This window comes from Daldinia loculata (genome assembly GCF_022478755.1).
Source record: "Daldinia loculata strain CBS 113971 unplaced genomic scaffold F4817scaffold_10, whole genome shotgun sequence".
NCBI classification, from domain to species: Eukaryota; Fungi; Ascomycota; class Sordariomycetes; order Xylariales; family Hypoxylaceae; genus Daldinia; species Daldinia loculata.
Genome location: NW_026054864.1, coordinates 41,166 through 53,279, shown reverse-complemented (window position 1 = coordinate 53,279; position 12,114 = coordinate 41,166). Strand labels below are relative to the sequence as shown.

Here is a 12,114-nt window from a genome sequence, read left to right as displayed (position 1 = left end):
CTTGGTGCTGTTACGTTTGAAGAAAAGAAAGAAAAACATAGTTAACTAACTATTATTACCTATTAACTATTTTTTTCCGGCCAGATTTACATCAAAACTCTCGGATGTCCGATAGTAATGCACCGGGACTAAGATGCCTATTTGGGTCAGAAAAGTGTCTAATGGAAGAACGTAGCCGAGATATTACCACAAACAGGTCTACATGTTCTGCTATAGGTAGTATAGTTAGTCAATGTACGAAGCATGTATGTGCAGTATATGTGCAGTATGGTAATATGGTAATGTGTAATATGCATGTATGTTCTCCTACAGGCTACTGTAACTGGACTGACTACCTAAATAAGTTCTTGCATGGGAATAAGCCAACCAGCTGCTCCCCGCCTTACGGGTATGCTAAAAATGGTTCTTCTCATTTTTACAGCTTTATGTAAGTGGCTGTGTCTGTGCTCTGTGCTGGACTGCTTGCTGAGGTCCCATGCTGCTGCATTACTGCGACCATTAAGACCATTGGAGCCATAGGGTGCGACGGTGCGTATTCTCCTCCCTACGGACAAATACGATACGAAAATACGGTGTTGCGCAAGTCAATGGATCGATGTCGAGCGACAAGATTACGATTGGCTAATGCCTAGGAACCCCCCTGACGCTAATTACAACATGATGATGTGGAGTTGAGCACGCATCCAACAGGGTTCCCTGAGCAGGGCTGCAGCAGAAGAGAGATCTACCTTCTCGAAGACAGTTTCGGCGTTTTGTTACAACAGAAGCGGTACTCGTGTACCCATGTACCAGGCGTGGGCATTTGTACATACATCGGATCGTCGTCGCCGGTCCCTCCACCATCGCCAGTAAGATAGAACCATCACCAACCAAATCCAACCAATTTAGGTATGAAACCGCCTAACACGCTAGGTCTTCCTGGATCTGGGGAAGATTATCTTGACGTATGAAGTCGCACACCGTTACCAAATGATGATGAGCGAAGTGAAGACGAGTGGAAGTTTTGTTCGCTATGGAGAGGGAGGAGATGAGCTGATTGCAGGACCTGATGATCGCACTTAGGAATTTTGACGTAATTCTTTGGTTCCTTATTATTTTTTTCTTCTTTTTCTTTTCCTTTTCCTTTTCCTTTTCAGCTTCGGCACCATATCCGCGATGCCAGACGCTCTTCTTTCTTCTTTTAGTAATAACTAGTGGTAACAAGGCGAGTTCGCTTCCCCACCGGCGCCTAAAATTCGCCGTCGAAACTTGGGGCAGACAAGGCAGGCTGGCAGGCTAGGGCAACGGACCAAGACGGTGAGGGATAAGGATAAGGGGGACTAGAATATTCTAAAGCATTTCCCAAGTGGGAATGTCCTTGCAATAGTGGTATTTTTAATATATCGAGGGTAATCCTGTAGTAGTATCAATGCAGATGTCGTTATCGTCATCATTAAACTTATGAATGAGTCCTACTGTGCGTGTGTAGAGGCGGTGAGCCATCGTGGGTTCTGAAAATTTAGATTAGACCATGGAGCAATTGGACCAGACGCTCTACCAAGAATGTGAACTTCGGTCAGAATGTGTCAAGAGAGATACATGTATCACGACTAACTTGACCGCCTCGGTGTCGTTGGGCAAGGTGATATGAAGAGTACTGAAGAAACACACAGAGCCGCGACTCGTCTTACAGTTGGGTTTTTTGGTTCAGCACCGCCGTCATACGAGACAGCAAGATCTACAACTACGGGGGCTGCGGCATGGGGCCATGCAAGGTCGGGCGTGTAATGGTAGGTTGCGTCTGGTTTCTGGGCTTCTAAGCGCTTTTACTGGCTGCGTAGCGTAGGCAACGTTTTATTATTATCAGGAGAGGATGGCGACAAGAAGCCGTATACACTAGTAATAGATTCGAAGATGGTCTGCCAAGAGATGCACGCTCTCTGCTGACCGCGAAATTATCCATCGGACACGATCCGCAAAGTTTAGTTTCCAGCGAGGGCCACGGAGAATTTTGTCAGAAGCAAAAAGGAGCGGGAGGCAATGTATGTACATATTCCTTCGAAACGCGAACAGTAAAGAACAGCAAAACCCCCACGATTATATATCTAGATATCTTGATTTGAGTGGGTTTCTTCTTGGTTAGAGCTGGTAGCGGGCGCGCATCATCGTATGTCTTGCAGCATTGCCGCCCCCAAGGTTTTAATTTACTGGCTTTAGGTTGACATTCCGACTGCCGAAAAAGCAACCTTGAACGGTTTACTACTTTGCGTTTCGTTCTTTTAGGAAAAGTTGAAAATCTTAAGAGAGTAATAAGGTTGATGGGGGACCTTGTTGTGCATGACCCCTGACACCCACGATGTCACTTTTGTATTTTTTTTTTTTTTTTTTTTTTTTACTTTTCCTTTCTTTCTCCCTTTCTCCCCTTTACCCGTTTGTAAGTTACACATAATAGGTCGAAATGAAGTCATTTCCAGGCCAAGCTGGAGTGAAACAAAACATTAACGTAACGTAACGTACCGGATTCGATCGCAAACAAAAAAGAACAATGTCTATCCATGTGTTAATAACAACAATATATATGCATAATAAAGTAAAATAAGGAGACGGGGCATTGGTAAAGATTAGGTACTAGATTGAGCTGAAGCGCTTAAAGCATTGCGGATAGCCTTTTCATATGTACCTAGCTACCTATGTACTTGATTTTATTTTCGGGTTTTATTTTATTTTATTTTGTTCTTTTCTTCTTCCTTCCCTTCCACCCAGGTCTTTGGTACACCCCCGGACCCCTGTCAGAAGCATGCCTGTAAGCTGTCGCTACATTTTTTTTCTCATCTTGGGGAAGCCGAGTGCGGATCAGGCTTAGATGGTCGATGATGTAGTTATGGGACCACTACATCTGCCACCTGGCTCAGCACCCACCTTAGTTCCTTTGCCCTACCTTGCCCTACCTATTCTGGCGCCTTGTCTTGGGCGGCCCTGCCCTGACCCTAGCAGCCTAGCTGTAGCTGTCCTAGTCGAGCTGGACTTTTTATTGCCCATTTCGGCGTAGCGCCCATGTCTATTCTTTTCGCCTTTAAGCCGTTGACTTACCGACGACGAATGCGCTCCGTCGATTTTTTTCCTGGCTTGTCAGTTAGATTGGACATGTCTCCTTTTTTAGGTGTCCACCGACGATAATCAGAAAAAATATTGGCATTCGCTCCCTCACACCTGAGAGAATCCACAGCGAGTATGTTTGTTTCAGTTTTGTAAATCACTAACCCAAGTGCCCATCACAATAGGGTTATGGCCGGCCATCCTTTAGGAAGCATCTTGCCTCTTTCTTGTTGATATCACAGCCTACCCAAAAACCAAACCAGGTGGATGCAAGTCGAAGTTGGTTGGGGAAGACTCTTGTCTCAGACATACAGGTAGCACTTAAGCTTTTTTGATACATGGACAGTGTACTCGAGCTTTCGATTCCCGTTGGCTCGGCCATTATTGTCCCTCGTCTTTTGTCATTAAAGTTTGAGTTGACAAAGAGCCGGCAAAGCGCCTAGCTTCTTGTTCGAGACGACAAGCGGGAGGCCACCTGACTTTGTTCTCAAGTACATACATACACGTACATGTAAAGTAAGGTTGTAAGGTTGTTGTAAGGTAGGTAGTGCAAACCAAATCACGCAATGAGCGGCTTTTCCCCTGGACGGCTTTATTAGTTAAGAAGTTCATAACATACCCGTGCGATTGTGCCATCTTCATTCGTGTGCCTGAGGAGATCCCCCTGCGGTAACGTCGAGATATGACAATATGTTCGTGTAAGCGACTTACATAGAAGAAGAACACGAAAAGAAAAGAAATAAAATAAGCCATCATCATCATTAATGCAATACCTCGGGTGTAATCCTTTAGCATCAAGCTCCCGCTCCCCCATGAGTCCATAAAATGTGGTACATTACATACATACATACATACATATGGCACATACATATGGTACATACATGTATGTACATATGTAGGTACAAGGATACTTTTCAGCCCAGTACCAAACAGTGGAAGAACAATGATAATGGTAACTTAAGTATCCACATTTACAAAGCCGACTGCTCTCTCTCTCCCATCAATGTGTGTTCAATGTTGCCATTGATTGAATTATTGTGGACACGGTACAACGCACATGCACATACATACGTATGTGTATGTATGTACATATGTACATACGTACATGGTACATGCACGTCCAGTTCGGTCCAAAATTGAACGTGCTGCTTGAACCAACAAGGACGGGCTTCAGTATCTTACTGTATGTATTCCGTACTTCGTACCCAGACCCAGAATTACGATACCATAACGCCAACCTAATTGATCCCTTGGGAAATCTACTTAAGGTTAGGTTCTGATATGAGAAAACAGAGGTCTATTACATTGATGAATATTATAATTCACACTAGCCCCCCCTTCCTCTAAAGCTTATTAGATTATAGTACCTACCGACAAGGTAAGTTAGCAGGTTAGGTTAGGTACACCGTTGACACAACACAACAGCCTACGGGTATAGATGTACCTATAATCTAGTATTCTACCTAGTATTCTGGAGGTGGGAACTGGAATAGGGCAAGTACGTACCCATTATTTTAGGGGACCGTCTGCTAAACTATCTCTTCTTTTCCTCTTCCTGACTCCTTCCCTGCCTTTGCCATGCTTTAATCCCTTCCTTTTCCGCTCCGTCACTTAATAATTTCCCGACCCCATTTTCCTCCACCTGAAGAAGGGCAAGCAGAGCTGTACACCTCATCAAATTCGTGGAAGGAAAAAAAAAATATAGTTTGACGTTATTACTTAACTATTTATTTATTGTATCTTTTTTTTCTTCTTCTCCTTATTCTTCCTACGTTGAATATTTGTTAAGACCCGGTTTCCGGCCAGCCCCATTCCGCAATACCTAGAAAACAAATACCTACCTTAAGCAATACCTTGACGCCTACGCTGTCAGATACAGATTTTTTTTTTGTACATTCCATTAACGTCGCACAAGGATCTTCGCTTCGCTGTACGCTGCACCGTAACAACTCATAAGTTTACCCTGCCGGCCTTTCTCCTTTTACAATTTCTTCTTAGCTGCTGAGCCTCACTGGACGTCATCACGCACACTTTTGGCCAATTCTGTTGTACAACCGGCAAGCAAAAAAATTACTAAGAAGAGAGAGGGAGTCATCACCACACCGCAGGAGGGTCCACCTTAACTCACAAGGAACGAAGCGGCGGCGCATAATTTTTTTTATTTCTGGACGTGCCCGACAGACAGCCCAAACGTGGGGATCTGGAAGTCAAGAGGCCGGATTCATCGTACGAGATATATAAAAAGTATATATATCTCTCTGTTAGAGCCTTCTTTCAAGTCAATCGCAAGCTAAAAGGCAGAGGAGAATTAGAGACGAGTGAGTGTATACTTGCAGGGGGCTGCAGCAGAGCAATATCAATCCTCCTCGTCTCCTCTTAGAGGACTATCTCACTTGGAAATCTGACGCTTAGGAAAATACCCATCTCCCCCAACTTAGAAATACCCAAATCAGCGACCTGCATTCTGGCCTGCCACCTCACCATTTTTACCGTGAGCTATTGCAACATCAGTCCCCCATACCCGCCCTGTTTAAGTCCTGGTCTACCACCTAGGGCAACGCAGACGCACAGCACGCGCGCAGAGGGCAGCTGGCCGTGCCCGTACCTCGACGTACCTCTGTCAGAGGGCCGTACCAGTGACAGGCCTGTACTTGAATATATACCACTGCTACTTTCTGCTGGTTACTGCTCGGCCGCACCCTTGCGTTCCGGACCGCAATCGACATCTACATACGTCGTGGGAAGGCGCCGAGTATTCCTGCAGCCTCGAACTTGGCTTCGATTTTAATAAGTAGCCTTCCCCGGTGTGTACATTCACTACACATCTACTTCACGTCCAAACCTACCTACATACATTACCTACATACATACATCCATACGTACTCGCTTACCTACCCTATCTACTTACATTCACTCCCCCCAATTCCCCTTTTCTTGGGAGGTGCCTCTATGAAAAACATATCCGGAAAAATGAGGCCCACAAGTTCAGCCCTCCTCATATAGACGCTGTCTCATATATTTCTTGTACTACACGTACTACCAACTATTCACGCGTGGGCTGGCTTCCGGCCCCCCTCGAAACCTATATCATGACTGCAACCCCCAACAATAACGAACCTTTACGTCCCAGCATCGACTCCCGGGTATCTTGTTCTAGTACGCCGATCATGGCCGCTCAGGGTTCTCTGTTGCGGCGGCCACGCCCAACTCAAGTTCAGACTAGCCACCCACCTAGCACGCAACCTAGCTCGATGCCCACCTCAGCCATCAGTGCCTCGACGGCGGCGTCTGGTTCTTCCCAACATGATTCTCCTATCATGTCCCCAGACCATGCGGTGTTAACCAACACCAACAGTTCTATCCAACCTTCGCCGGAACCTTACCGTAGCCAAGGCCCTGATGTCGAGCAATTCCCCCCTCCGCCGCCCTTCCACCTTGGCGATCCTCTCCTCACTTGCAAGTCCAGCGGCAACAGCTCGGCCAACGCCAGCATTGCAGCGACAACTGGTAGCTCCATGGCAGAAGCCCTGAACAGTAGCCATTCTTCTGGCAAGGGTTTAATAAGACGTCTCTCCAACCGTGCAAGTAAATTTGCCAGGACTCGACGTCAGTCGGCGGCGGCACCTACGAGACGGGAAGGGAGTATAGGTCCCGGAATTCTCCGACGCAGGAGTGACAGCACCAACACGGCCCCTGCGGCGGAGTCTGTCCTGCTGACGGATTCCGACGACGAGTTTCACGACGAGATGAACGAGCTCGGCTCTATCTATGGCGCAGAGAGTATGGTACGCGATTTCTCTTCGGGAAGCGCTGCTCCATCACTAGCAGGTTCTGCATCGTTTACAGATGTTCCTACCGGGCCCGTTGTACCCATGGCGTTAGTGAAAGGGACTTATCTTAACAAGATATCTAAGAAGAAAAAGTCGAAGCGGTTGCTCTTCATTCTCGAGGCAGCCGCCGGTAAGGTAATTTGGGAGAAAGGCCGTTCTACCAAGTGTATCTATATCGATGACATCAAGGAGGTCAGGATAGGTTCCGACATCCGGCAGTATCGGATTGACTATGGCGTCCCAGAATCCGATGAGGGTCGCTTCTTTACTATCTTCTACGCAGTTCCTGACAAGTCCAGGAGCAAGACGATGCACTTAATCGCCGAAGACGAGGAGACGTTCGCGCACTGGGTTAATGCTCTGGACTTAATATCGAAGCACCGAGAGGTACATATGGCCTCGTTGATGGCGTTTAATGACAGCGCTATCCGTGGATATTGGAATGGTGAGATGACGAAGCAATTTGAGAACAAACACCACTCGCCCGCTCAAGAGGAGATGGACTTCCCTGGTGTTGAACGCGTTTGCAGAAATCTTCACATCCACATGGCCCAGAGGGATCTCCGTGCCAAGTTCGCCGTTGCTGACACCACCAGGTCTGGCCGACTAAACTTTTCCGAATTCCAGGTATTCGTCCGCGAGATGAAACGAAGAGAAGACATTCGACTGCTGTATCTCAAGCTGGCTTCAGATGCAGAGCGGGGAATCACCTTCGCGGAGTTTATGCGGTTCGTACGGGACGAACAATGCGAAGACGTCGATAGTAATCCCAACTTCTGGGAGAATAAGTTCCTTCGTTGGGCTCGCCGAGCTGGCGGATCTAGGGCAGAGACGGCATCGTTTCAGCGCCTCGACAAGGACTCAGCTACGATGAACGAGCAAGCTTTTGCGGCCTATTTAACATCAAAAGATAACTTCCCACTTGTGCGCCCGCCGTCCGAGTACTCTCTCGATCGACCCTTCAATGAGTATTTCATCTCCAGTTCTCATAACACCTATCTAGTCGGCCGTCAAATCGCAGACGTCGCCTCCATCGAGGGTTATATTTCGACTCTTGTCCGTGGTTGCCGTAGCGTCGAGATCGATTGCTGGGATGGATCTGATGGTCAGCCGATAGTCAAGCACGGATATGCCATGACGAACGCCATTTCATTCCGAGAGGTGATCAACACTGTTAATAAGTACGCCTTTGCTGCAAGCCACTTCCCACTCTGGGTGTCGCTCGAAGTTCACTGCAATGCACCACAGCAAGAGGTTATGGCCGACATTATGAAGGAGATATTTGGTTCTCGCCTTATCACCGAACCCTTAGACCCATCCTCGAATACGCTCCCATCGCCCACGGAACTAAAGGAAAGGATCTTGATTAAGGTGAAAGGGACGCACCGAAGCGCCACGCGTAACGGCGGTGAGGCTACAGGTCGTCGACGCGGAAACAGCCTGACCTCCCCTTTTTCGAAGCCGGTGCCCTCTGACAATACATCTATTCCAGCTCAATTCTTATCAAGCCCGCTCCTAGTCCCTACCGGTCAACCCCGGCGTGGTGTGGCAGCAAAGCGTGTAGACACCATTAACGAGGGTGAGGTGCATGACACGGTTAGTAGCAGCACGAGCGAATGCGACAGCGATGAGGAGAAGCATGGCAAGAAGAAGACGAGCAAGATTGTCAAGAGTTTAGGCGAGCTCGGTGTCTACTGTAGTGGCGTCAAGTTCAACGGCTTTGAATCGGCGGAATGCAAGAAGAGCAACCATATCTTGTCCTTTATGGAAGGCACATTTAGGAAGCACTCCAAAGCTTCGGATTCTAAGTTGGCCCTGGCCCGCCACAATATGCGCTATATGATGCGTGTATATCCCCAATACTCCCGCTTATCTTCTGACAACTTCAACCCTTTGATGTACTGGCGGAGGGGCGTGCAGATGGCTGCGCTCAACTGGCAGACCTTTGACCTTGGCATGCAGTTGAATCAAGCCATGTTTGACGGCGGCACTGATCAGTCCGGGTATGTCTTGAAGCCCGCGTCGATGCGCGAGATACGCATACTCCCCGACGGTCTCCCTCTAGAAGCCATTGGAAAATTGGAACGCCAAAACATGTCCTTTGACATCGATATAATTTCGGCGCAACAACTCATTCGTCCTTCTAGCCTGGGTTCTAGCCGCACTCTCGATCCATACGTCGAGATCGAAATATTTCACACCAACGATAAGCGAGACAAGCACGATAGCATGGCGGGCATACCCATACTTACCGACACTCCACTCAAGTCGACCACATCCATTGTTAAAGAAAACGGGTTCAATCCCGTCTTTAACCACAAGGCTCATTTTAACGTCACGACTAAGCACCCCGAGTTGCTCTTTGTCAGATTCAGCGTCAGGCTTTCCACTGACGGCGAGTACACGTCCGGTCGCAGTGCCCTTATTGCAACTTACACGGCAAAACTTGACAGCCTCAAACAGGGTTATCGAACCTTGCCGTTGCTAGATTCTAACGGGGACCAATACCTCTTCTCGACCCTGTTCTGCCATATCAAAGTTGACCCTACGACCAGCGTATACGTGTCAAAAGCAGGCGAGAACAACGGCGGCGAGGCCGCTGTCGGCAAGTTAAAGCATATTGGTCGAAATGTGTTTAACAGATCAACTGCTAACAGCACGAAATCGAGCTTTGAAAAGAGCGTCGACGGTGATTCACAACCACATTTCATTTGATCCAAGCACGCCTCTCTAAGCGGAACCGGCTTTGAATCATATTGTACTTGTACATCTTTTATTTGAGTTAACATCCCCAGTCTCGATGATTTCCCATTTTTGGTTTGAATCTACAGCGAATACCCTCATCGGATCACATGCTCTCAAAAGGGAGGCGGCGTAGTACGGCCATAAGCGAATTTTTACGATCTGGTTTTGCATTTTTTCGAGGGCGTTTCATATCAGTCGTCCACTCGAAGTACTCCCTTTGAGCAGAGCCTCGGGAGCACGAGGGATTGGCGAGAAAGGCATATCATTGGTGTTGAAGGGCAATTTCAAGATAGATCTGGGAAATGACAAAAAAAACTCTCATTTGTTTTTCACATGGACGGTAGCATTCGGGTCAAAGGTGTTTTGTTTGGTAAGAGGGGGGTTTTATGACGACTTTTCTTAGTGACGAGGACATTCTCCAGAGCATTTTATTGGACTTACATATTTGCATTCGCTTTTGCGAGTAGGATTTATGGTGCAAGCTGAGGCGCAGGGTCGCAATGGGACTAGCAGCACAAAGAAGAATCAATTCCAGGTGAAAGATTCATCATAATCTGACCGGGGGCTTGGGGGTTTCGGTGGCGGGCGGTTCTTGATATCTCGATGTGCATCAAGTTTTCACTTCGACACTCCATTTCTCCCTAGCAGGTTCTTCTTCAACTAGCATTGGCATGTCGGCTCGCATTTGCATGAACTCAGATAAACAATACCTGTGGCTCGCGCTGCACACTATGTACTGGATCCACAGCGATTCTGAATTACACAAAGCTGCATTCATTCGTCGTGGTGTTTTGGTCATCATGGTTATCACCGTCTTCATATTTCTATACTTTATCATTTGTGATAGTAGACTATCATAATGATGGCCGTCCATTAACGTGTTAGTAATTACTGCTAACAAACTGCTGACTAGGAGCTAGAATCGATAGACTGTACAGAGGCTTTGAAGTGGCTGCTTACCTTTTAATGTAACGGATTGCCAAAGGCGGTAGGAGTTCGTCCGCTATGGGCCATGGCGCGTAAGCATACCTTGCCCATAGGATGCCCATAGCTTGCCCAGACGGTGGACTCGGTTGGGTTGGGTCTCGGAAATAATGTAACTCTACGGAGGTATATTTGGTTTATTGGGTTTATTGGGTTCCCATACCTTGTTCAGCCTCGATTGGGTCTTGTTTTACCGTTTCGGGCGAACCCTGTCCTCGGGACCTGGGAATATGTGGAATAGTGTACGTGTACAGTACCTATGCATATTAATGCATTGTATGCAATGCAAGCCCCCCCCCCTTGGGTCTGACATACAGCTCATACTGTCCCATACAGTTCATACAGCCCAATGTCCTCGCACGACACGTCCAGTCCCGTGGGTCGCCCAATCTAGCAGCCCCGAACATGATCTGATCTGACGTCTAGGTAGCATATGTGACTACCGTACTAGGCAGGCCGCCGGAACTGCGGGATATTAATCTTGGAGTTACTCGCGGCAGTTTACCGTACCTATGATGGGTCCATGGTTGAAGTCGAAAGGGTTACCCAGAGGACAGACCCAGAGGATAGATGCTACTCTAGCTGCTTCCAACGTAAATGCATGAAGTGCTGGCCTGTCGCAGCTGGGGCGCGAACTACCAGGTAGCTGTGTTATTACCGGGCAGATTTCCTGGATACGGTAAGCCACCGTCAGCCCAGCCTTCCAGTTGCTGACGCTTGGAAGCTTCGAAGAGAGTTAGCTCCGGAAACTTGGCTTACTCACCAATTCCCTCGCCCATATAAGGGTACTATGTGCAAGAGGCGGATGAGGCGGACTACATGGCTTAGATATGTATACACATACGTATACGCACATGTAGTAGCATGTGCAATAACCCCAACGATAGAAACCTACATACCCAGGTAATACCCGTCTTAGACGAACTACCTACGTCGTATTATAATACCCAACGCAGCAGCAGGTGTGGGTGGTAACGAAAGGGAAAACGGGAAAACGGGAGAACAGGGGGGGGGGGGGAACAAAACGCGTCTCTCAGCCCTCAGCAGCTGCTGCCAACAAGAATCCCATGTCCTTGGAAGCGAGGCAAGGAGGGCAAAAGAGATACGGAGAAGTACCACACTCAGCTGCAACAAAAATCCCCTGCAACAACAAGCCCCTGTGGCTATCACGTACAGCCATGTACAGCGTGCCTATTATTGTTGCTGCGGCTTGCTTCATGCAATGCACGAGGCTGCGCTTTCATCACATTCCTTCTTACCCAAACGAGCCTGACTCCCCTGCCTTATTGGTAGACGATGCGGGCTGACGGGACGCACTTCCCTGACACACCCCTCGTCTCTCCCCCTCCCCCCCCCGTGTTCCATCCCACTGGAGAGAATAGGGCAGGGCTAGGTACGCATGCAGTGCGTGATGACGAGCCGCTTACGAACCGCATATTCCAGGCGTCCAATGATTTGCGGTCCCAAGCCTGTCAAATCC

The 12,114-nt window shown here is 48.0% G+C and overlaps 2 protein-coding genes across 2 annotated transcripts; both read left to right on the top strand.

Moving 5' to 3' along the window:
* The first annotated feature begins 496 nt into the window (after positions 1 to 496).
* F4817DRAFT_329697 (uncharacterized protein) lies at positions 497 to 1,837 on the top strand. The gene is made up of 2 exons (XM_049302301.1): positions 497 to 848; positions 913 to 1,837. Exon 2 carries the CDS (start codon positions 1,049 to 1,051, stop codon positions 1,277 to 1,279), a length of 231 nt encoding a protein of 76 aa, XP_049161405.1. The 5' UTR covers positions 497 to 848; positions 913 to 1,048; the 3' UTR covers positions 1,280 to 1,837.
* Positions 1,838 to 6,590: 4,753 nt separating this feature from the next.
* Positions 6,591 to 9,620, top strand: F4817DRAFT_357120 (PLC-like phosphodiesterase; the record flags this gene model as incomplete). Its single annotated transcript, XM_049305878.1, has 1 exon — positions 6,591 to 9,620. The coding sequence occupies one exon, from the start codon at positions 6,591 to 6,593 to the stop codon at positions 9,618 to 9,620; it is 3,030 nt and encodes a 1,009-aa protein (XP_049161404.1).
* Positions 9,621 to 12,114: the final 2,494 nt, after the last annotated feature.